This window comes from Tenrec ecaudatus, chromosome 7 (genome assembly GCF_050624435.1).
Source record: "Tenrec ecaudatus isolate mTenEca1 chromosome 7, mTenEca1.hap1, whole genome shotgun sequence".
Lineage (NCBI taxonomy): Eukaryota > Metazoa > Chordata > Mammalia > Afrosoricida > Tenrecidae > Tenrec > Tenrec ecaudatus.
This window is the reverse complement of record NC_134536.1, coordinates 3,004,547-3,030,757: the sequence shown is the minus strand read 5'-3', so window position 1 is coordinate 3,030,757 and position 26,211 is coordinate 3,004,547. Positions and strand designations below refer to the sequence as shown.

At 49.3% G+C, this 26,211-nt stretch overlaps 1 protein-coding gene across 1 annotated transcript in view; it reads right to left on the bottom strand.

Moving 5' to 3' along the window:
- PDE10A (phosphodiesterase 10A) overlaps nucleotides 1-26,211 on the bottom strand; it is a 203,292-nt gene that overhangs the window by 111,921 nt on the left and 65,160 nt on the right. Inside the window, exon 2 of the mRNA XM_075554279.1 lies at nucleotides 6,550-6,678. Coding sequence (XP_075410394.1) covers nucleotides 6,550-6,678 — 129 coding nt within the window. The remainder of the gene's footprint in view (nucleotides 1-6,549; nucleotides 6,679-26,211) is intronic.

The following is a 26,211-nucleotide window of genomic DNA, read 5'->3' as shown; positions in this document are numbered from 1 at the left end:
AGTGAGAAAAGGGAAGGCCCTCGATGAGCTGGGCTGACACAGTGGCCACGACGATGGCACAGGACTGGGCATCACTTCCTTCTGTCATGCACAGAGTCACCATGGGTCTGGACTGACCCCTGGTGCCTAACAACAATAGTATCAGTACAGTAAGCTAAAAGCAAGGCTGGATAACATTATCTTATGTCTTATGAGGAATCAAAACTACCCACGTGACAGACCCCATCGGGCTTCTGAATTACCTATTCACTCATTCAACCTTTTACTTGTTACGTGGTCATTTAATCTGCTTGCACACGTGCAGGCCCACTCATCTGTGAATCGGTCTGACGGTGGTGGCCTGCTTGTCGCTGGGCAGCTGGAAGCTATAGCTCCAGTATTTGATAGGTGTCAGTGGAGCTTCCAGACTAAGAAATGTCCAGGAAAAGAGGAACCAGTGATCCACTCCCGACAGTGAGCAACTACAACACTTGTGAACAGCACCACAGCATTGTCGAATGGAGAGGCAGAGGTAGTCAGTTGGAAGACACGGAAGAGGAAGAGCTGTCGCTTCAATGTAGAACTGACGTCGATGGGCAAAGCCTTGTGGAACCTTTCTCTGCAGGTGGGACAAAACTCAAAAGGGAAGGAACTTCTGCAAACACCCATGGATCATCATCAGAACACGGGATGCGTGAAGCATGAATCTGGGGAAATTGGAAGTCCTCACATCATACTTACTTAAATTCATTTCGTAATCACTGGCAATATTATTAATTATCTTAATCCTCAAAATTGTCAAAACTCAACCAACTTTGTTGAATTTCTATTGGCGTCTTAGTATACTGGCTCTCCAAACACTCTCAAAGAGGAAAAATTAAATCTATAATGATGGTAATATAAATAAACAATTCCAGAATGAATGAGCTATATGCAATAACTCTTGGTGGGCAAAATTAATATTAATTCTACCCATGTTTGTTTATAATACACATGAAGACATTCAATACATGTTTTGGTTCTCTTAAGAAAAAAAAAATATCAATATTGTGCTAAAGCAATTTCAAGGAAAAGGAGAGACAAAGTACCCAAATCAAGCTCTAAACCAATCGTTTCAGGGATGTGTTGGCTGCCTTTTCTTGTTAGAGATTTACTGATAGCTAACATATCATTTATTAGCATTCTACACTTCCTTAAACAATCAGCAAACCAATTCATGCACCATTAATTTAATAGCCAATGCAACATATATGTTAACATAGAAACTATCTATTATGTGTTAAACTGTACATGTTATTTATCTACATTTTAGCTTATTTAATAGGAGGTTCAGGGCCATAATTTAAATTCTAGCTATTCTAAATATGAAATACCTAATAGTTCTGTCTGAATTTAAATGAAGCCCCATTGTTAGAAGCATGGAAATATGTAGCAACTGAAGTCTTTGAACAAAATAGGAAACTCTTGATTGCTTTTAAAAATATTTAAGGCCTCTGACAGCACCATAATTTTCATTATTATTTATTTAAATTTTGCTTTAATTTGAGTTTTTCTTTTGTGCCATCAAGTCAATGTACCCCTTAGAGGACAGAGGACTACTCCTTATGGTTTCTGGGACTTTGAATCTTTACAGGTGCAGGCAGCCTCATCTTTGTCTTTTGGAGTGGCTGGTGAGTTTGAACCTCCTTCCTGCGGTCAACAACCCAATGCTTCATCTACACCACCACCAGGGATCCCTGAAAGTTTCTAAGTATACTGACAGTGATATAATCTGCCTTTGAATATTTTAGACATATAAATACAGAACAAAAATAAGATTCAGTGGTCATGAAAAAATGGAGTTGCTATTGATAATTTTCAAATGATTTGGAGTCCGTCAACTATCCTGCGAGCCTAGTGACTTCACTTATAGAAGTAAATATTATGGACAGAAAGAAATATATATGCATAATGATGCTAAGCCAATCATTTCAGGGATGTATTGGCCCTTCTTCTCGAGTAGCATTCTGGGATCAGAAGTCCACCTCGAAAGGCCAACTTTTCTCTCAACCAGAGACGGGGCACCATGATTTGAAAGGAGCCCTGGCCTCAAGGCAGTGAAGTGAAACAGAAAACACTCCCAGCCATCGAGCCGGTGCTGATGCACACGACCCTATGGGACGAGCGAGAACTGGCCCCTGTGGGTTTCTGAGACTGTCACTCTACAGGAGTGGAAAGCCCCATCTCTTGCCCTCGGAGAGGCTGTGGTTTCAAACTGCTGACCTTGTGGTTGGCAGCCCAACACAAAACCACTAAATCACCGGGGTTAATGAAAACAGAAAACAGGAACCCTAAAAGACATTTTTTAAGCTACTTAAAATTCAATCTCTGAGGACATATGGCAGCCCACTGGTCCCCAAACCCCCTTCTCTCTGTCAACATGTCATGGACAGGGACTCGGTGTCATCCTCTTTGCCCGACATGACTACCTGGACTGAAAACAACCCATGTGGACTCCGTCTGAGCCACTGTCCGACTAGCCAGAAGAAAGCAGCTATTTACACATCACTGTGTGGTGACCACATGGAGTCACAAAACCAAGCCAAACTTCCCGCCACGGAGTCAATGCTGAGTCATAAGGACACCTCCCACCCACCACCCTGTGGGTTTCTGAGACTGTACCAGTTGATGGGAATAGAAAGCCCATCTTTCTCCTGTGGAGCTGCTGGTACTTTCAAACTGCCAACCACGCAGACCGCAATCCAACCTGTAACCACTCGGCCACCAGGGCTCCTTACAAGGCGCTACTCAACACAACGACTCAACTCTCTGCCATCAAGTCGATTCTGACTCATGGTGACTACAGAGCAGGGTAGAACTGGCCCTGTGGGTTTCAGAGACTGTAGCTTTACATGGACAGAAAGCCTCGTCTTTCTCCCAAGGAACAACAGTGGCTTCAAACTGCTGACCTCTCAGTCTTCAGCTCAGTGGGTCTGAGCTCAACCACTACATCATCAAGGCTCCACAGAGAGGTCAGAAATTCAGAGTAGAGAACAGCTTCCCTTCCCAGCAAAGGGAACAGACTTCAGAGATTGCTAAGGAGGCAGGGAGGGCAGGCTGTCGACAGCAAAGCAGCGGGCTAGAGTGTTGACAAGTGCTAGCTAGCTTGGGGGAAATGGAAGATGGCAGTCCACAAGAGAGAGAGGAATGACCAAGGAGAAGTGGGTGAGGGGTAAACTGTTGGGGTGGGGCGTTGATGAGGAGTTCGAACTGTTGAATACGAAGCTGATCCTCTGAAATATAGCTGCCACCTAACCATTACAATGACTCAGAGTATTGGGCCATCCTCACCATCCATAATGAGATGCACGCATGGAAAAACTCCCTTGGAAGAGGAAGGAGAGAGGGTCCTAGCAGATTACATGTGGGCTTCAGGCTCCCCTCAGATGCTGCACCCTATGAGACTGTGGCTCACATGGGGGAGCCCAAGCCTGCAGCTCATTCAGCGCCTCCTCACCCAGTCTCCAGGCTGCCACACAACCACCGTCAAAGCCATCTCCTGGTGAGGCCACAGCATGAACGGCCCTGCTTCCCCATCATCTGAGTCCTCAGGATGTTTGAGAAGCAGCCTGAAATATTCCTGTCACCCAGTAATTTCCGTGACATGGAGGCTTGGGGGATGCAACATGTCACATGTGAATATTTCTAGAACGTCTGCATGGGTCACGTGGTGTCACACTGAAATATGCTCACTCTCTACAACCTGTGCTTGGTTTCCTGTCGCGCAGGGAGCGTTGCTCCCTGGACAATATTTCCTGCCCCACTGCACAGCCCGTTGGTGTCCACCCAAGCATTTCTTTTCAAATGTGGAACACCTCAGAGGTTGGACGGAGGTTAGTAGCCCACAGAGGAAAGCCAGGTCTGTGTAAGGTGCGAACCACACTTGGTGGAGAAGGAGAGCACAAAGACTTTCACTGAAACACGTGGTCCAATATCACCGTGAATGAGGGGAGTGCGTGATGGGGACCCAATGCCCATCTGTAGACAGCCGGACATTCCTTGCAGAGGGGTAGTGGGGAGGAGATGAGTCACTCAGGGTTCAGTGTAGCAACAATGAAACTCAAAACCTGCCTTGAGTTCTTGAACGCTTCCTCCCCTCCCAATTATCATGATCCCAATTCTGCCTTCAGACCTGGTTAGACCAGAGGATGCACAGCGGTGCAGTAGGGATCTGGAAACACAGGGAATCTAGGACGGATGAACCCTTCAGGACCAGCGGTGGGAGCGGCGACACCAGGAGGGAAGGGGGTGTAGAAAGGGAGAACCGATCTTGGGATCTATGTGTTAACCTCTCTGTGAGATGGGCAATGGGAAGGTGGGTGAGGGGAGACACCGGGAAGTGTAAGATAGGATAGAGTAATAATTTATAAGTTATTAAGTGTTCGTGAGGGAGGGGGAGTGGGGAGGAAAGGAGTGGGAATAAAGGAAAATGAGCTGATTCCAGGAACCCTAGTGGAAGGAGAATTTTGAGAATGATGAGGACAATGAATGTATGAGTGCTTTACTCAATTGTTGTATGGATGGATGGTGATAAGAGTTGTATGAGCCCCAATAAAATGATTTATTTAAATAAATAAATAGGCAAGTAAATAAATAAATAAAATACGTGGTCCAAATATGGCTGGAGAGCACCCTCTCAATTTCAGAAAACATGCAAGACCTGGAAGAATGAGGCAGTCCCCCAGGGCTCCGCATCTCATGGGTTTCCCCAGCACTGATATGTGAAACTTTGCTCCTGATACCACGCAGCCTGCTGATGTTCAGAAGGATATTCCTGTCTGATTTACATACGTCTCCCTCTCTTTTCCTCCTAGCTCACTCATGCATGTGCGTGTACACACACACACACGCACACACACTCTAAAAATGACTTGCTTCAGTGACAAAGTCCTCCTGAAAAGAGGTCTGCCTTCTTTTTATCATGGAAATGGATTAAGGAAGTTACAGAAACTTTAAAAACCAGAGGAGGATCACCAGCATCATTAGAAACACAGCATTCTAATAAGAAGCAGGTTAATAGTTTTTTCGAACCTTTGTTACACTAGACAACATTGCCCAGTAGGATAGTATACTTAAAAAAAATATTCAAAGTTCATTGTGTGTAGATACACACACATATATTTAACTGCCACTGAAAAAACAATATTCATAGAAAAGAGAACTCATATTTGGTCAAATAGAAATTCACATAACAACAAAATGGCGAGGATGCTACAGTCCATAGGTACTCGTCCCAAAGACGAGGCTGTTCTGTGAAAACTGTCATTGTGCAAATATTGAGGATGGCCCACATCAGATCACACTGTGAAGGGTGCCGACATTACGACATAATCACCAAGTCACAACATGACATACTCGCCAAGTCACATCTTCACATAACTGCCCGGTTCCATCATGACGTAACTGCCAAGCCACTCAACACAGGAGCTAACCAGCACGGCCAGTGCTGCTCCCGCCTCACACCTGGGCACACAGTACAGCCAGGAGCGAGGCCACTCCCGCACCGCAGAGTGGACAGCAGAGCCTACTGCGGGAGTCGGGAAATGTCCAACAGTGGCAGAGCTGGCAAGTGAGGAAGGGGGTGTGCGCCAACAAAAAGATTCCCGGGGGGTGGGTGGGGGGAGGGGCTTGTTATTTTGTTCTGCGTCTCCTTTGGGTCTACATTTCTTCTTTCATAAAGACGGCTGCTTCTTAAGCATCTCTGTGCTAAAAATAAACGTCTTTGGGAGGATAAGAGAACACCATGAGAAAGGAAGTCTCCCTGCAGAACATTTAATTCAGTTGCAAAAAGGAAAAAAAAAGCAAAACAACTAAGCGCCTGATTGAAATATAAGTAGTAAATAATCATCATCATCATTCATGATTTCCCCCATTTCTCTTCATTCGGGGTCGCGTGGAACCTGGGTGGGGCAGTGGCATGTGCGCTGGGCTGCTAACCACAGTCAGCAGTTCAAAGCCCCGGCTGCTCCGCAGGACAAAGATGGAGCCTTGGACTCCTGGACAGAGTTCGACTCTTGGAAACCCGCAGGGACCGCTGAGGTCCAGGGGGCTCGCCCTGCCAGGGACAGCTCCCACAGCGCTGTTAGAGGTGGTGACCAGCAGGGACAGCCCGAGGCAGAGGTCACTGCTCGCTCCCTGCCTGCAAAGCGATTTGTTAAAGACCCTTTTCCTAAAAAGAACATAATCCACCAAACACCTCTTTGAAATGGGCGTGAAGAGAGTCTTTCTAAATGGATTGACTGTGTTCCATGAAATCAAGCCAGGTAGTAAAGCCTGCCTTTGTTCAACGTAGTGGGATTCACTTGCCAAGTCCTTTGCTGCTGGAAGCTGCTCTCGGCCCAGTCTGACTTACTGTAGGCGATCGCATTAACCAGGATGGCACCCCGGCAAAATTAAAACGGGCTCTGGCCTAGAATGTGTCTGCTTTCCCTTTTGCTTCTCCACCTGCACTGCATGCCTTCCCCTTTGCCAGAATACACCGGGACCAGCCGGCTCCCCCCGACGCCGCCATCCACCCCCAGGAAGCCTTACCTTCCGGCTTGTTGTTTTTCCGCTTCAGCCACTTTTCCACCGTCTCCGCACTGACACTTTCGGACACAAACTCATCTAACACCTGGGGGTGTAGAGAAAGGTACGCCTTCACTTTTTCATCTGTCAAGCCTGCAAGAGATCACAGAAGAATGGGAGTTACCCGGATGGCTTTCTGTGCCCTCACCGAAGACCCGGTGCAATGACGGCCTCTAACAAGGACGATTTGAATCGCCAAGCGCAGCAAGAACGTAACGCTGGAACTGCATCTGTTTGACACTGTGGAGAGCGCACCTTGTCACCCAGCCGCTGTCCAGGGGCAAGACTGCACTGCTGTGTGGTGCAAGGAAGATTTCATAGTATGATTTTTGAACTAATAGTTGCTTTAGAATTAATATTTGAAGCAAGTGAAGCTACAGTAAAGGTAGAAGCCAGGAGGATAGAGGGGCTTAGTGCATTTTAAGTGTCAGACCAAGGGACCAATGAAAACTCCTCTCTTTCCAATGTACAACACAAAGCCTCACTTTGTCAGTGGTACGACACCCACCAGCGTCGCATGTCCACCACAGAGCAGTCTCTCTGGGCGCTCACTGGATCTCCACATATGCCCTTGGCCTCGCTAGCCTATTCCTCCCCGTCTGAGAATAGCTGTTGGTTAGGTCCAGGACCGTCACACAAAGTCCTTGGACCTGCTTCCCTGTAACCGTGTAAAACGGACCCTTCTTCTTGCCAATGTGCCTTTACATTAAATGATCCCAAGTCACAAGCAAGCGACAAGTCAGCAGCACCCGGTGCTGAGAAACAGTCACTGCAGCTACTGTTGCGGTGTTCGCCCTGTGACTACGTCTGCAAAGGTGGGAACGGTGAGGTGACAGAATGCTGTACTTCAAGATATGGACAAACAGAAAGGGAGTGTGTCTCAAGTAAGCCATGGGGGTAAGCTCAAAATGCTCAAAGTGACTGCCATCGAATAGATTCTGACTCATACAGAGACCCCACTCTAGGGAGTGACTGCAGGTTTTCCCCAGCGGTCAAAGCACAGACTGCACACATGTCCATTGAGCCTACTGGGGACCAAAGCTACAGTGGACAGGACCCTAAAACCAAATGATCCCATTGAGGAGATGCATGGTTGCTTCCAAAGAAGTCAGTAGTTAAAAGACACTCAATTTAATCATCTATGTGGTGTAGTGGTTATGACTTGGGTTACTAACCTCAAAGATCAGTAGTTCGAAACCACCAGCCACTACAAAGGGTAAGGCCCAGGTTCTCTACTCTTGAAGAGTAATGGGCTTGCTGGCCTGCGAATGCCCAGGGCCAGTTCTACTCCACCCTGCAGCAGCACGTTGCATCAGAACTACGTGCATACACACAGGAGAGTTGTATTTGGGAAAAAAAAGTAAGAGTGAAATCTGTCTACATTCAACATGCCAGAGTCCCGTCCACTGCCGTCACAACACTGTTAGCCAGGGCAAACCGACTTCATAGGATTTCCAAGGCTGTAAATCTCTAGAGAGGGGACATCCTTCCCACTCCTCCGTGGGAGCAAGCGCTGATGGATTTGAGCCACACGCCTTGCAGTGAGCAACCCAAAGCTGAACCCGCTGTGCCGCCAAGGCCTGAGGAGGGATGTGAGACACCGTTTGAGAAATTCTCCCCGGTGCCAACAGTGAGAGGGCTGTTGCATGAGGGCTGCCCTCTGGGTAGCACATACCATCCACCCCCCCCCCAAGGCGGTGGGGTTCAGGTGCCGGCACACTGCCCCTCCACGAGGGCATATTCCAAGAACTAACAGGGTAGCAGAAATAAATGCTCCGTCAGCTAGGCTGGCCTGGACACCCAGCTGGTGTAGATGATTCAAAATGTACGTGCCAAGAGGTCACCGTGGTGGTTAAATCATCCGTGGTCCATTTGAGACTTAAGAGTGAAGGGGTAGAGTTTAGCCTGCCAATCAGGTCGCAGCTTGAGGACCTCATTTGGAGGCACTAACGAGATTAATAGCTCACTGCAGGTGGGACACACACACACTCCCTGTGAGACAGACATTCCTGCTGACAGGACGCATGGAGTTATGCTAGAGCCCTGGAGCTGAAGGAGCCACATGGAGATCCCTGCCAGAGCTGAGATGCTTACAATGCCACTGGACCCACAAGACTCTCCATCCATTGGTCTGTGATCTCCCTGAATTCAGCATCATTGCATATGTTTCATTGAGTCTGAAGAGAAATTTATAGATTGGTATTGAACATATGGGCTAATATTGGACTCATGGACTTGATCTGGAGTGAGCTGGAATGTTTTCTTAATGTACAATTGCTCTTTGATACAAAGCTCTCTCTTATAAGCATACGTGTCTGTGAATTTGTTTCTCTAGTCTACCCAGACTAACACAACACCTGAGTCATAAATTAGTATGAGAACTCCCAGACTAAGGAAATTAGCCAGGTTCCCTGGAAAGAGACAACTTAAAGTCAAACTCAGTGCTATCTGTCCAGTCCATGCTGACTCACAGGGACCCTACAGGACAAGGTAGAACTTCCCCTGTGGGTGTCTGGGACTGCAACTCTTTAGGGGAGTAGAAAGCCTCATCTCCCTCCATCTCATAGAGCAGGTGGTGGATCCAAACTGCTGGCCTAGAGGTTAGCAACCCAGCATATCACCCCACTACCAGGACACCCCCGGGAAGACGGCAAGAGGGCAAACAGGCCATGCTGGTGGTAAACATCATTTCAAGGTTCAGATGACATCTCACGGCCTTCTGTCTGAAATGCCCCAGAAGACAGGAATGCAAATTTTTCCCAATTGCCGCTTCCTTTCTTTCAAATCAAAGGGCTCTGGTGGTGCTGTGGGTTGGGCACTGGGCTACTAAATCCAAAATGGACAGTTCAAACCCACTCGAGACTCTGTGGGAGAAAGATGAGGCTGTCTCATCCCCTAAAGACTGACAGTTGTGGATGTCCTCTGTCGGGTCACCATGAATCAGAATCGACTTGATGGCAGTGGGTTTGGGGAGGTTTCTCAGAACAATGCAGGGAATCCACCTGTCAGGGTGAGGGTGATTAAAAGCAGAAGCTTCGTTCTGTGTCCCAGTGCACCTGTCCACACCTGTATCCCCAAACTCTCTCAGCTTCGCGTCTTATTTGTGTAATGCAGATCACAGTCACACCTGTACACCAGAAATGCTAAAACTGGGTACTCTGCACCTCCCATGTGCTTATGGGCTTAGTAATGCAGGTTTCCCCCACTATATGAAAGTAGAGCGGACCTATGAAACCTCTGGAAGCCGAAATGGAATAACATGGAGTCGCAGTGGCCGTTCATTTATATGGGGCAAAGTCCTGAGCACTCCCAGAATGTGGTAGGTACATAAGGTCATACCAACTCGATAAATAGAGGGAAGGGGGTGGAGTCTAGCCTGTGAATCAGGTCACAGCCTGATGATGCCTCTTTGTGGGCATGGCCTTCCCATGAGGATTCTGGAAACTTCCTTCTTCCTCCCTGGAGATGGGATAGACTCTCTGTCTGCCTAACTTTCCTGAGGTTGAGACCCTCAGAAAGCTGGAAGAGCCACGTGGAGACCCACACCAGCACTGAGATGCCTCTACCACCATGGACCCACAGGACTTTCCGCCCACCGGCTGGGGATCTTCCTGCATTTGGCATTATTGCAAGTGCTGTGTGAGTCTGAGAGGAATTCATGGGACGATATCAGATTTAGGGGCTCATATTGAACTCATGGACTTCATCTGGACTGGACTGAGCTGCTTTATTGATACATAATTACTTCTTGATATAAAGTTCTCCCTTACACACATGTGAGTGTCTCGGGATTTACCGTATATACTCATGTATAAGCAAAGTTTTTCAGCACACTTTTTGTGCTGAAAAACTGGGGTTCGGCTTATATACCTGGTCAGTGGTACCCCAACAAGGTGTAACATCTCATGGGTGATTGCCCTTCCTCCACTGTTCATTCAAAGCCCCGCTGACGCTACAGGGCTTTGGATGTTTGTTTACTCACATCTAACCAATCAGAGCCATCCTATGACATGGACAGCTCCAATTCACAGAAGCACCCGTAGTGATTCACTTACACCGGCAGCTGAACTGGTAAGGATGTGTCTGTGGCTGCGTTCCAGCTCTCCCCTTTGGTCTCTATGTTAATTTGCATCCTACATTTCCCACCCTAGGCTTATATTCGGGTCAATCAGTTTTTCTGGTTTCCCAGGTAATAATTAGGTACCCCGGCTTATACTAGGGTCGACTTATATTCAAGTATATATGGCATTTCTCTTGTCAACCCAGACCAACACACAGACCCCAAATCAAGCCTCCCCAAGAACAAAGCACTACAATAATGTACAAGAATGTAGTCCTCGCATGGAGAGGAGCGGGGGTAAGAGGATAAATACTCAGACTTCGTGAAGTAAGGAAACTGCTCAGTCAGATAGCCTCTTCCAATGGCTTCCAATGAGCTGAAGCAGGCCAGGTGGCAGGGCTTCTGTAAGGGCCCTGGGACCTAAAGCGAGTTTGCGAAGAGGGAGGTGGGGCTACCTGGGCTATGCTGTTGCTCATGGAAGTGCCCTTTTTAAGTCCCACTCTGTCTTCTGAGTCTCAGACCACATCCTCCATCCTCCGTCCTTCATTTCCTCGAATGTGCCTGGGTGGTCCCTCCACCTCCTCTTCCTCCTCCTCCTCCCTGACTCCCCTACTCGTCACATGACTGAGCAAGACATGCAGCCAAGGGAAACCAACCTGCTCAAAGAAGTCTTTCCTTAGGCCACACTGCAAGCCCATCGCCCTCGTCTCCAGGAATGACTGGACCTGTTCCTTGGCTCCAAGGCGCTTAGAACTGCTGCCTCCCCTTTGCCGACTGGGTCTCATAAAACGCAGTGTGAGCAGCTCCAATGGAAACCCCTGAGGACAGGGTCTGGCCTGCCCCACGCCATTCAAGGACGGCCTGGCCAAGGGGGCCTCAGAGCCCTGAAATCCATCTCTGCTTCCGTGAAGGAGCACCTGGTGGTGTGGAGGATCTGCATCGGGCTGCTAACCTTAGGGTCAGCACTTCCAAACCACCAGTCACTCTCTGGGATAAAGATGAGGCTTTCCACTCCTGTGAAGGTTTACAGTCTTGGAAACCCACAGGGGGGATTCTTCTGTGTCCTGCAGGGTTACTGTGAGTTGGATCCACTCCGTGGCAGTGAGGGCTTTGTTTTTTGGATACCATGTCAAAAAAGTAAATTCCTCTGTGTACACTGAACAGAGTCATCACACGGCGGGCATAAGCGGACTTGAGTGTCAGTAAAACGACCCGGTTCATATACTTTTTAAGTCCCCAGGTGAACGATCCCTTGTATTTAGTGAAAGACTGTATGTACCCACTGATGTGATTCATTGTCACCAAGGAGGAAGACAAGAGGAAGGAGCGTGAAAGCCAAGATCTTACTCAGAGCTCTTCCCCACCCCCTGACACTGCCACCTGCTCAGTTTCTTTCCACCCAATGGGGATTCACCTGGGGCCTGGAAGGCAGCCCTTCAGGGAAACCCAGCCAGTCTAACACTGGGCCACGGTGCCAACCTCCAGCACAGATGACTAAGTCCAAGTCAATGAACCGCTCGCTGGAGGGGAGCTGATAGTGCAGAGAGGAGAGTTTCCTCCCAAAGTTCATCCTTGGCAGTTATCGCAAGGTAACCCTCACGCTGCAATATTTCCGATTCACACTAAATGCTGAGTGCTGGCTTTCCCCGGCAGCTCCCTGGTGGCAGACTGATGCAACCGTTGTTGCATAGTCTTCAGCAACAGTCTGCTTGCATGTGATTTCCATGATGTTTCTCTAGAATCGTCACCTTCTGTTGGGTTTCTTTGGAATGGGTCTACATGTGGAACAAAAATGGGGCAAAATACTGAGTGATCAGGAAGCATCAAGAGACGATGGGAAGACTGCACACAGTCGCTCCCACCATTTTGGGGAGGTAGCATGTGAGCAAGAACCAATGGTGCTGAAGGACGAAGTTGAAGCTGCACTGAAAGCATTTGTCACAAAAAAACGCAGGAATGGATGGGACACTAGCTGAAATGTGTCACCCGGCTGATGCAGTGCCAGAAGGACTCACGCCAGGAAATCTGGAAGACAGCTACTTGGCCAACTGACCAGGAGAGACCCATCTTTGTACCAGGGCGACAATGTGTGCAAATTACCCCACACACCACCTTCGGCAAAACAAGGAACATTTTCAGAGCAGGAAATATGGTTCCACCTACAATTTTCAACTATGTGCCTTCCCCCAAGACAGTCTTCCTGCCCAAACATCTCACTGGAGAGTTAGCTCCAACTCAGAGTGACCCTATAGGAGCCTACAGGACAGTGTAGAACTGCCCCCTGTGAGTTGCTGAGAGCATAACTCTTCACAAGAGTAGAAAGCTTCTTCTTCCACCTGCAGAGTGGCTGGTGGTTTTGAACTGCTGACCTCAAGGTGACTAGTTCACTACACAACCACAGCGACACCAGGGGTTTACCAAACCACAGCTACTGTTATTTAAGTACTGTTTCAGAACAGTCATGTTTCAGAAGCCCTCGGATGCGAGGGCTTGGAATGAGAATGAGCAGACCCTCCAGAGGTGGCCTGGCCGGTCTTCCTGTGAAACAGACTGTGCACCCGAGCGCACTCCTCAAACAAACCCCAGCAAGCCTAACAAGGAGCCTCTGGGGCAGGACCAGACAACAGCGGCTGCCACAGGATGGACAGAGTCCAGGAGCTACAGACCTGCTGCCACTGTGCTGACCCCTACTCTCGGCAGTGAGCCCAGGTGCCTCAGAGTAGACCTGTGCTCCCCAGGACTTCCACCTGCTGACTCTTGGGAGAGCTCCAGGCCTTTCTTCTGTGCTACCTCGGGGGGGGGGGGGCTGGGGCCTCCCAGCTCTCAGGAAACCACTTGGAGAGTTCACCGCAGGCACCCAGAGTAAAGGTGAATGGGCAGGAGAAGACTAGCCCCCACAGAGAGCTGAGCAGGAAGCTGTCTAGGCACGCATCTGAAAGTAAACCCAAGCGCCTGCTTGAAGGAGGTGGTGACAGGATGGAAGAAGGAAGGGGACAGGAGAGGAGAGCCCTGCACAGGCTGGCCGTGGGGGTGAGGACCCATCTGTGGTGCCTGCTTTGAAGACAGTGGAGAGGGCGAAGCTGCTGCTTTGAGCAGAGGCGGGGCATGGACCACGATGCGGAGCTGGAAGAACTGAACCCAGGCAGGAGAGCTCAGTGGTTACTGACTGTGATTAATAGGGAGGTCAGATGTGATCCAGATGGTCCACATAGCAACCCACCCAAAGGGCGGGGATCAACATCACTCAGCCACAAGTGTCAGTGACTTCTCAAAGGTGGCAGCACAGAATTGACTAACTGCAGATAACCAACCAACCCACCCACCGCTACCCTGTGGGCATGCAGGCGGGCTCACATCAGCCCTACAGGGCCCTGCAGGAGTGCCCCAGAGGTTTCTGAGTCTGTAAAGCTTCATGGGACCTGGCAGTCTCGTCTTTCTCCCAAGGATGGCTGGTGGGTTCGAACTGAGATAGCAACCTAGAACTTAGCCCATGGTGCCTCTGAGGCTCCTAAATGCAAATTAGTCTGATGCAAAATCAAGACCTTCTGCCCCTTAGCTGGATCCCTGGCGGGCATAGTGGTTACTCATTTGGGGCAATTCTACCCTGTCCTATAGTGTCATAATGAGTCAGCTTCAACTTGATGGCAGCGAGTTTGGTGGGTGTTTTTGTTATTAATTATTATTATTATCATTGTCCCTTAGCTGAGGTTGCCATTACCCTCCATTGCAAAAGGAGAAGTTGGCAGTTCACAACCTCCCAGTGGCACTAAGAAGAAAGGGCTGGCCATCTGCTTCTGTACAGATCACAGCCAAGAAAACCCTGTGAGCATTTCCACTCTGTAAAGGGAGGCAGGCAGGAGCCCAGGATACACTCACTGCGTGGCAGCAGGTGGGGTGTGTGTGTGGGGGGGGGGGTGTTTTGGGGCCAGCCCCATCCCTATCATAAATCTGTGGACAAGCATTTTTGACTCTGGTTATGGGAAACAACAAGAAGTACCAGCCAGAATGCTCCTTATAAGCAAGGACAGAGAGACACGTGCTGAAGGACATCATGTTTGGCAAAGTAGAAGGGTAGCAAAAAGCAGAGGACAACCCTAGAGGAGATGAACTGACACCGGGGCTGCAACAATGGGCTCACACATTGTCGGCCAGGGGGTAGCCATGGGTCGCGGCTGGCCGGCGGGCATGGAACAACGACCGCAACAGCTCTGCAGAACCAAGACACAGATCACATTGGCCTTCAAGTCCATCTTTTCCATGGAAAGCAGGCCCAGTGGGGCACATTCAGCAGTCCGTTACGCGCCGAAGCTCCCAACTCAAGCATCTTAAGTTACTTCGACTGGCAGTATAATATCCTGAAGCAAGAGTGGCTTAAATTTACAAGCGAAATGACTGCCAGACGGTGAACTGGTGTCACAAACTGAAGTCGTCACAGGAAGGTGCTAAAGCCCTACCTGAGTGGGAGAAGGGGTTAGAAGACAGTGTATCCACGGCTTGGTGAGCAGACCCAGGGGGGGCATGGGGAAGAGCCTATGGGGAGAAGGGCACAGGAGAGGCGAGACAGGCAGCAACACCACTGACATTACTTTTTTTAAAGCCTATGGTTTCGCTGGGCATTTCATCAACTTTTTAAGAAGGAAATGCCAATCCTAGGAAACTCTTTCCACACAAAGAGAAACGAAGACTTTACAAATCCTGTTACAAGACCACTTTCACCTTGAAACCAAAGGATTCATGCCCCTGCGACACGCAGCCAAAGTCCTGACCGGGGAGTGGGGGTCAGGCAGGGGGAGGGGGCTGGGGGGGCACCAGCCTCACTGGCATGGAGTTCATTAGGATTCATCGTCATCCTGTACCTACCAGGGATCAAACCTGGGGCCTCACTCCAGGTAAAGTTCACGCGCATCACTTTGATCCATCTGAAGGCTGTAACCTGGATAATACTGTAAGGTGAAAGTCTCTTTATTCACAGTCCATGATCTAGGTTTAAGGTAGAAAACCTTAAAAAATCTATTTTCTAAACTAAAACTCATAGGCATCGTCAGCAAGGTCACCGGATGCGAGAAAAACTTACAAAAACCAACTGCATGTCCATACACTGACAACAAGCAACCAAAGAACCATACAAGACTTGACCACTTAAAAGAATAAAATATGTAGAAATAACTTTAAAGTCAGGGTAATACCTCTATACATAAAACCAAAAACACTTTAAATACAAAGTAGAGAAAACTTAAGCGGAAAGGAGAGCATGCACGTGCATTAAAAACACGGACAGCTCACTGCCACTGAATCCCAGGACCCTCCTGTAACAAGAGCACCTGAGGAAGAAGTACTCAATGTGCGTCGCACGCGGCTGTATGAAAACACCGACGTCTGTTAGACTAAGGAGCTCACCCCCTATCCCCACCTCCCACCCCCATGGAGGGAGAAAGGATGAGCAGCCCGTTCTCGCAAGAAGTTAAAGAAAATTCCCCCAAAGAAGAACCCAAAACTCTGGCTTTGTCTTCCGGAAGATCATTCTTAGAGATCAAGCAGGCCATACACAAAAGGAGGTCATTCCCGAGTGAGTTTCATGAGGAAAAAAAACCTTTCTTTATCCCATGGCCCCCAACCAGGAGGCCTTCTCTTGTTGCTCCATGAATCTTTGTTCCCAAATAGCTCCAAAGCGGAGCCTGTGACAGGCCAAGGGGCACGGCAGGCTGGCCCTCCCCTCTGTCGGCTTCGGCACCCTGCCGTCCCATTGTGTCCGAGTGAACCACGCAGGCAGCCAGAGAGCCAGCACACTGTTACCTTGACCAAAGACGACCCCCCTCATCGTCCTCCAGGAGCAGGTGGGACCACCAGAGCTCACTTCCAAAGCAAAAACACAACTCCCTGCCGTCAAGGCGATGCCGACTCACAGGGCAGGGGAGATCCGCCCCTGTGGCTTTCCCAGACTGTAGCTCCTTATGGGAGTAGAAAGCCCCATCTTTCTGCTGGGGAGTCCTGATGGTTTCAAACTGCTGACTTTGCAGTTAGCCGCCCAGAGGGCCACCCACTGCGCTACCAGGGCTCCTGAGGGAACCGCCTGAATCCATCGCACTGCATACACGTGAGAGTGAGCATCGGGGCTCTGTCTTGGGCTTCATGGCGACTTAAAGGCCCCCACGAGCACCACCACAGAGTCACTTTCTTTCTTCCCTTTTTTTGCAATTTTAAAAATCATTTTATTGGGGCCTCTTACAGCTCTTATAACAGTCCATACAGCAGTTGGATCAGTCACATTTATGTAGATGTTACCATCATTTTCAAAGCATTTTCTTTTCTTTTTTAAATCATTTGATTGCGGCTCACACAAATCTTACCACAATCCACACATCCATCCACTGTGTCTAGCACATTGGTACATTCATTGCCAGCATCATTCTCAAAACATTTGCTTGCTACTTGAGCCCTTGGAATCAGCTCCTCATTTTCCCCTCCCCCCCTGCCCCCAAACCCTTGATAATGCATAAATAATTATTTGTTCATGTCTTACACTGGCCGAAGTCGCCCTTACCCACTTTTCCATTGCCCATTCCCCAGAGAGGGAATTATATGCAGATCCTTGTCATCGGTTCCCCCCTGCCCCCCACCTTCACTTTCAGACTGAACAAGGCTGTGTGCTAATAGAAGGAGAATTAGCTTAGGATGGGCACCCCTCCCTCAGGGGACACAGGAGTGAATCATGGGCCATGAGCATCCATCATGGGCCTGGGCCATGAGCAGCTATTCCTCCCACCTGAGTGCAGCGCCCACCCTTACAACACTGGGCTCATAGGTGCGTGGGGGCAGCACGCGGCCTGTGCAGGGCGCCTCTGTTCAGCAACCGGGAGCCTTGGGCTGATTGGAAAGCTCTCCTTCCAAAGGCAAAGTGACAAAGTGGCACGACCCATAGTTGGAGTGTTATGGAAGTGGGTAGGAACAGAATGAGTCAGAACCCTACTGAAACCACCAGGGACCTGGCCCTAGGACTCCTATCGGATAGCCAGCTGTCCTCACCCGCTCGAGCTGACCCAGCGGTGGCACAAGCTCACAGAACGACACAGGTAAGGGAGGAACACCTAAGTCGCTCTCTTTCCATCAGAGGAGGAAGGCACCCCACTTTATTGGATGTTCCAGTGTTTCATAAAAGTAGGACTGAATTGCATGTCCCAGAAAGTAAATAATTTTGGATCAAATGCATTCCCCTGTTTATTTTCCATCCCAAAAAAGAACAGATCCACGTTCTCCTGGAAATGACTGTCCCCGTCCACAAATGAAAAAATGGAACGTCCCCCTGAGTTTGCTCCTTTGTGGTTTGGGCAGACCCACTACTCTCCCTGGGCTGTTCTTCAGTGCTGTCGTCTGTAGCGCATTCTTCTGGGGAGGGCATTGACATGGCTCTTCAATGCTTCCTCTGCCCCACTATCATGACCCCAGTTCTACCTTACAAATCCTGCTAGACCGGAGCATGCACACTGGTACAGATAAGCGCTCTCAACACACAGAACCCAGGACAGATAAACCCCTCTGGAACAGCAATTGGAGTAGCAGTATCATGAGAATAGGGGGTGGTGGGGGAGAAGGGGAAGAAACGGGGAACCCACTACAATGACTCACAACCCCCTGCCCCCCCAGGGGAATGAACAACAATAACATGGACAAAGGGAGACAGCGGGTGGTGTAACATAAGAAAATAATATTAATTTATAATTTATCGGGGGACCATGTGTGTGGGAGGGTGGGGGAGGTAGGGAAAACAGGATCTGATACCAAGGGCTCAAGCATAAAGAAAATATTTTTTAAATTATGAAGGCAACATAGGTACAACTGTGCTTGATATAATTAATGTATGGATTGTTATAAGAGCTGTAAGAGCCCCCAATAATATGATGTATCTATTAAATTAAAAAAAGGAAAAGAAAAATGGGACAGTCACCTGTTTAAAGAGAAGGTTTCCATTTTGTCATTACAGGATAAGAACTAATATAAAAGTTACACCGTTGAAGTGCCAAACCCTGCCACTGTTGATTTTGTTATCCAGCAGCCTACATCTGAAGGGACACAAGTTTCACCAACCAGAGAACTGAAAACCCACACCCTCCATGCCTACCAAACTCCCTCTGCAGCCCGCCTTGGTTACGCAGAACCTCACATGGGACCCTTTAAACAAAGGAAGCTCTGCCCACACAGTGGGTGATGAGAGGGACGGCTAACCACAAGGTCAGTAGATCGAAACCACCCGTCACTTCTGGGGAGAAAGATGTGGCTTTCTACTCCCATAACAACTTACAGTCTGCGGAACCCGTCAGGGCGGTTCTACTCTGTCTGATCGAGTGGATATGAATTGGAATCAGCTGGATGACAATTGAGTTTGCATTTTTGAGATTTAGAAGCAAAGCAGATCTGCAGAGAAAGGAGGAAAATGCTGCTGGCTATAAATGTCTCAATCCTTCGAGCAATGAAAGGGTGGACTTATGGGAACAGAACAGCAGGAAAGACCATCAGCAGATGTCCCAGTAGCTGTGAGTGTTTAGCCCTCTGCCCGGCACGGGAAAAATGGTTCTGGAATACCTGTAATCTCTACTCTCGAATGGCCATCACACAGGTGTTTTTTATATCATATATAAAACTCTTATCAACCCTATAGGACAGGGTTGGATTGCCCCTGTGCACTTCTGAGACTGTAAGTCTTCATAGGAGTAGGAAGCCTCTTCTTTCTCCTTTGGAGAGGGTGCTGATTTTGAACTGGCTACCTTGCAGTTAGCAGCACACTTCCAGTGCTGACAGAAATGACACCGCGGGGCTATGAGTGTTGCTCATGGGCTCAACATTTCCACAGCACTTCGCACGGTCAGCTTCAACTTTGGGTGGGTCCAACAATATTCATCTCCCAACATTTCATCTTAATTCTCCTGCCCCACCTCCTCTCCATCCCTCCCTTTCCCATCTCCCTCTTTCTCCTCTGCCCCTGCTTCTCCCTTTTCTTTCTTTGACAGATCCGCAATCTCAGGGGCAGACAGGTTCAGAGATGTCTCCAAGGTCGAAACAATTAGTATGTAGCGAAGGTGTATTGGACAGGGTTCTCTAGAGAGAGAAACCAGATTGCTAGTAATTATATATAAATATATTTATAAAGATAGATATATAATTCAAGAAACAAACTGTTAAATAATATACAGATAGATAATATAAGAAATTAACAGTTAAATTATAAAGTAGTGAGACACTAGCAGTCCTTCACATTTTGAGAGCTGCCAGTTGCCAGTCCCCTTCTGTAGAGAGAGCTGGGCTATATATACCCAGGCAGCAAACAGCAAGGCAGGTCTCCAACTGTCATCAACTGTCAGTCCCCAGCTCCAGAGATGAACATTCCAATCATGTGGGCTTAAAGGGACCTCAACTTACAGCGACACAGTCCACAGGCTAGGCATCCCACAGGTAGTGTACCCCTTTAAACTGAGGCACAGAACAACCAAGGTGAGGCTCACCGAGTCATTTATCTCTCTGCCCTTCAGTTAATCCTACTTGTGTTTATCGGCCAGGCTGGCACAATAAACTACAGCAGAAGGCAAACAGGAATCCTAGGGAGTTCGACTTGACTGGTCATGGATGGTTTCACAAAGGAGGTGTAAGCTGTGGTCTGAACTAGGAAGTCAACAGGGACCTTTCCATCCAAACGAGACAAACACAGGTTGGCCCTGTCAAAGAGCATAGCAAGGCAACCTGACCTGTATCTCGTCTGACACATACAGGAAATCTGAACACCCATTATCGTTTTCTCCATTTAATAAGCAAACCTCCGTGGTGACGTGGTGTCCAAGTATGAGTTTCCCGGTGGACACAATGGTTCTGCTAAGAGAAGACCAGCCATAAAGAACCGACTCAGCCCACAGCCATTGGTCGATTCTGACTCCGAGACGGTACATCTTTGCTGCTGCAGCAGCCTCATCTCCCTCCCACAGACAGGCTGCTGGGTCTGAACCACCGACCTTGCCTGGGGTCGGCAGCCCAGTGTCTAATCTACAGTGTGCTTCTACTTCCAAGAAGGAGAATTAAACTGTACTCGCTTATATGACCTCAGTGGCAGACTAAAAGGAGCCCCGGCGGCACGGTGGTTACAGTTTGGGCTGCTAACCACAGGAGGAACAGTTCGAAGCCGCCAGCTGCACCATGGGAGGAAGATGAGGCTCTCTACTCCTGTACAGAGTAACAGTCTCGGTGACTCACGGGGGCAGTTCTACACTGGCCTCTAGGGTGGCTAGGAGTCAAAGCTATGTCCAAGACCGGACACGGAATAAGGAGGACCGTAGAAGAAGACAGGCCTTGCATCATGGTGCTGGAGAAGAATACAGAAAGTACCAGGGATGGCTAAAAGGACAAACCGAGCACGGCCGAAATGCTCCTCAGAGAGCGAGGATGGCTGGACTTCGTCTCAGGGACTTTGGACTAATTGTTAAGAGAGACGAATCCCTGTTGGGTACGGGGGGGGGGGGTCTGAGAAAAAGAGGAGAGCCTTCAAGGAGATGGATGGACACAGTGGCCACATCCACGGGCCCAGGCACAGGAACAATTGTGAGGATGGCGCAGGACCAGGCCGCGTTTCATTCCGTTGTGCGTAGGGTCGCTATGGTCACAGCTGATTCGGTGGCACCTATGAACAACCTAGCCTGTGTTGGAAATTCCTTGATGGCAGTGAGGTTGATTGCAGACTAGCCCCCCCCCACCCCCACCCACTTCTCCTCCTCCTCTTACTTCTTTGTCCTGCCAGTAAGTCAATTCCAACATAGCTACCCTATAAAACAGGGTAGAATTGCCCCCCCCACCAAAGAGTTCAGAGTTCTGAGACTCTGAACTCTTTGCGGAAATAGAAAGCCCGGGTCTTTCTCCTGAACAGACAAAACAACACTTACTTAAAGTACTAAATAGAGAATATTCATGTGCTCTTTGGAAGCATTTAAAATTGCAAAGGCCATCAATCTTTTATCTAGGAAAGCCTTTATCTCACACATGCTTTTAAGTCGTATACTACGACTGGCCTATTCACTCGGTTGGCTTTAGGATTTAAGGCACATGCTTCTCCTCCAGCCGCTTCTTTTGTCTTCTGTCCCTTTTGTTTGTGTGAGAACTAGAGAGCAACAAACAATTGTCCCTGCGTGTTAATACTGCAGAGATCTCTAAGGTTATATTTGTGTGGCCACAACGGACATCACAGTTAATATAACTGAACTGCTGCCAATGTTTTGACAAAATGTAATGTCTCAAAGAAGCCCTGGTGGCACAGTGGGTTAAGTGCTGGCCAACTAACACCAAAGTTGGCAGGTCAAACCCACCAGCTGATCTGCGGGAGAAAGGTGAGTCTGTCTGCTCCCCTAAAGACTGACAGCCTCAGAAACGCTGTGGGGCTCTACTACTCTGTCCTGTGGGCTACTGTGAGCAGAGCAGCCTGGAAACTAGTGAGGGTTTAAGAAAAATACCTTAAAGCCCTAAAAACTGCCCCAAAGTAAAATGGAATAACGGCAGTACTTTCCATATCAGCTTCATCCTTATCTTTTTGTCTAAAACGGCCCTTTTCCATCCTTGGAAACACATGCAGATGGTTAGTTGCACAAAAAGACAGGGGTCGCCAAGGATACCAGATTAGCATTCAGTGAAACTGGTTGGGTGAGCCTGGTAGAAGCGATATGGAGCGGGTTTCTTGATGGAGAAGTACCTTCTCACTTCTAAGACTTAAGAATGTGAACAGATCCAACAGGCAGCCAGAGAGGGTGGGTGGCAGGGAGGGAGGGGGCCTTGGAAGAGACCCACAAAACTAGCTTCGGGAGTACATTTGATTCCCCCAATGGCTTCCACTGGGTATATTTAGATGGCACCCTGGTGACACATAGAAATGGTTAACCTGAAGGTTGGGGTTCAGAGCCACCAGCCACGCCACCTAGATAAGGCCTGGCAAGCTGCTTCCATAGGATTGATGACAGCCTAGGAATGGCATAGATAAACTCAACTCTGACCAGCAGGGCCACTGTGCAGCAGCAGAAGACGTCTTAGCAGAAGCACAGCCAGATGCTCCAGGGATCTGGGTCACATTCTGTCAGGAGGGCCTAGTCCCCAGACAAGGAGATCTTGCTTGAATAAGAGACAAAGAGGAAGCCCGTCAGTGAATTTTCTTTTCCTCTGAACATTTTATTATTATTTTCTCCTCCCTCTCTATAGCCCCTTGCCCTCCTCTCCCCACCGCCTTCAAGGTCTGCTTTGTTTGGCATGAAAACAAACAGTGGTACATTCACACATGGAAGCATGACTCAACTCCAAAGAACAGCACCGGACCTGCAAACCCCCCCGGGCACGGACGGATTTGGAAGGCATGATGCTCAGCAAAGTGCCTTCATCCCACAAAGACAGCAAGAACCAGTGCGAGGATGGCGCTGCTCCGGGCAGGGCTTTGTTGTGCTCTGTGTTGTCGTGGGGTTGCTGTCAGACAGAGGTGACGCATGGGCAACCTAACAGCAGAGAGTAAAGACTAGGGGTCATTTCTCAAAAGATAAAAGAGAACGGACACACAGGTGCTGCCTCACACCTTAAACTTTGGCTCATTCAAGGGATACGTACCACGCGCCTCCCCCCATGGTTCCTGCAAAACTGAGATTTTTTTGTCCTGGGACAGATGAATAAAAAGACACCTGCCTACACCCCTGGGAGTAAGGGGCATTGATGGAGTAATGGTTAAAGTGCTCAGCTGTGAACCAAAAGGCTGGTCCTTGGAAACCACCGGCCTCTCCTTGCAAGACAGGTGTGGCAGTGTGCGCCCGTCAGCATGTGCAGCGTCGGAACTCACGCCCGAGCGCTGTGCTTCTCTGGCCGACAGCCTCCCCAGCAGCCGGGCCACTTGGGCTGGGAGTCCTGCTGCTCTTGCCCAGAGAGTTGGCCTCCGCACCAAGCACCTGTGACTACTGAGCGCCTGCGGGTGGCTTCATCAGATGAGCTGTGAGTGTGAGACAGCCACTGGATCTCAAGACAGCCAGCAGTCCCACCACAAAAGCACCCCATGCCTCAGCAAGTGGTTTCCACAGAGGGCACAGCCCAAATCCCAGGAAGCCAGCTCCTGGGATGCAGTTCAATGGGAAGTTAAGACGAGGCTCACCCTGGTTCCTCTCTTAAGGTTGTTGTTCCTGGTTGTCGTCCAGTGGATGCCGACTCACAGTGGCACCTGTGTACAACAGGAGGAAACACGGCCTGGTCCTGCACAGTCTTCCCAAGGGTTCTTCTGCTAGGCCCACCGTGGCAGCCCCTGTGTCCATCCACCGTGGCCAGGGTCTTCCTCTTCGTTCACTGCCCCTCCACTTTACGGGGCCGAATGTCCTCCTCCAGGGGCTACTCTCTGACCACATGTCCAAGATGAAGTCTCACCATCCTCCCTTCTAAAGGACACTCAATGGTACCACTAGAAATATGTCTTTCCCTTAATTTCATTTAGACTCAAAAGGAGCAGTGGAAAGGAGCTATCAACCGAGAGGGGCCTTCCACGGTGCCAAGCTCCAGGCGGAAAGGGAACTCGGTCCCTGTCGGTTCCCTGGCATAGGGTCGTTGGTAGACTGCTGTGCTCTGGTTCAGCCTGCTCTCGGGCAAGCCCACCTTGGTTTCACTCTGGTATGTGGTGAGATACATGTAAAGCAAAGTGATCATTCTCTCGGATTCACGTGAAGAAGTACAGCAGGCTACTCTTCCCATCGGGCTCGCCACCCCCTCATCTCCCTCAGGTTACACAAAGGCCCCGAGGGAGGGAGGTGGGGCCGGGACAAGTCATAGAGGGAAGCATCCACCACAGAAAATGTGGCTTACTCCAGGTCCAGCTCAGACAGGCCCAGCGCCTATAAGCAATTCCTTCTCTCTCTCTCTCTCTCTCTCTCTCTCTCTCTCTCTCTCTCTCTCTCTCTCTCTCTCTCTCTCTCTCTCTCTCTCTCCTTTCCGATGACTACAAACTGGGCACCTGCAGCTGAAGGCCAGAAGTCTACAGTCCAGAGGAAAGTCAGTCCTCGCCTCTCCCAGCTCCCGGAGGCTACCCGACCCCTCGACTGAGGCCACAGCACACCAATCTCTGCTCCCAGGGCCCCATACCAGCTCCTCTCCTGCCCCCACTCATGGAAGAGAGCGGACACTGAAGTCAGGCCCACCCCAAGCACGCCAGGGCAAATGCTCCATCTCAAGCCCTTAATTACGCCCACCTAAAAAACCCATTGAGTCCATGCTGATCAGAGTTCCCACTGTGGGTTTCTGAGACTCTCGACAGGAGTAGAAAGCCCAGTGTTTCTCCATAGGAGCTGCTGGTGGTTTCAAACTGCAGACCACAAGGATCACACCCCAATGCATAACCACTACATGGTCAGGGGTCCTACATTAATTACATTCACAGAACTCGTGTTTTCCACAGAAGGTGGTGTAGGCCATCCAGAGGTTTGATGAGGGAACCCACTGAGAACCATAGTCTTTGACAGTGAGTTGAATTCTCTGCCTGTGGCTTATATCTGGCGAATCTTTATTTTAAATGAACACATCCCCAAGCCTATCACCCCAAAAGTCTTTCAACCATGGACTGAAGCCATTCCTGAAGGTTGCCTTCCAGCCAAATATTAGGTTTTCATATAAAACTGAACCCCCAAAATACCCGTGTGAGCCACACTTCCAAGAGACCAGGCAGGCTGCACTTGCCCAAGGAAAAGAGAGCCGGGAATACTCACTGCCATCGAGTGGACGCCAAGTCACAATGACCCTATGAGACAGGGTAGAATGGCCCCGGGGCGTTGTGAGACCCTGTAAGACCAGGTAGAACTGTTCCTGTGGGTTTGTGAGACAGGAGCTCTTCACGAGAGCAGACAACCTCATCCTTCTCCCATGAAGCAGCTGGTGGATTTGAACTGCTGACCTTATTTGTAGCCACTGCGACACCAGGGCGCCCTCCCCCACGCACTGGCAGGGTGGAGGTGGGGCCACATTCAGTGTCACAGGACGATGTGTGTGTAAGTGGATGAACAAGGAACTACCTTGCCATGTGAGCAATAAAACACAATAAAATGGTCCGAAGAGAGAAAGAATGACTTGGACGCAGATGGTCATGGACATGTTGATGGGGCTTAATTTCAAAGGACCCAAGCAGCAAAGGAAGGCTGCAGCCAATGAGGGACAGTCATAACAGATAATTTGTCAAGACCCAAATGTCCCCCCTCAACTGAGTGGATCCCCAACTCACAGAGACCTTGCCTCATAGGACAGAGTACAGCAGCTCCTCAGGGCAATGCTAGACGGCAAACCTTTCTGTCCAGGAAGAGGTTTGAACTGCTCGCCTGGCAGTTAGCAGTCCCGGGGTGAACTCACTCATGAATCCTGCGGGGCCCATTCATTGCTAAATTGGGGTGACATTGATACAAGGATGGGAGCGCTTCCTAGAAACTTGGCAGCCTTGTCTGCTAGTTGGAAAGTTTCCAAAATTAAAAGCTAAGCATTCTTCAAGCCAAACAAGAAAGTGAGGAAAAATTAAAACTCCGGCGAATGCACACACCCCGGAGTAA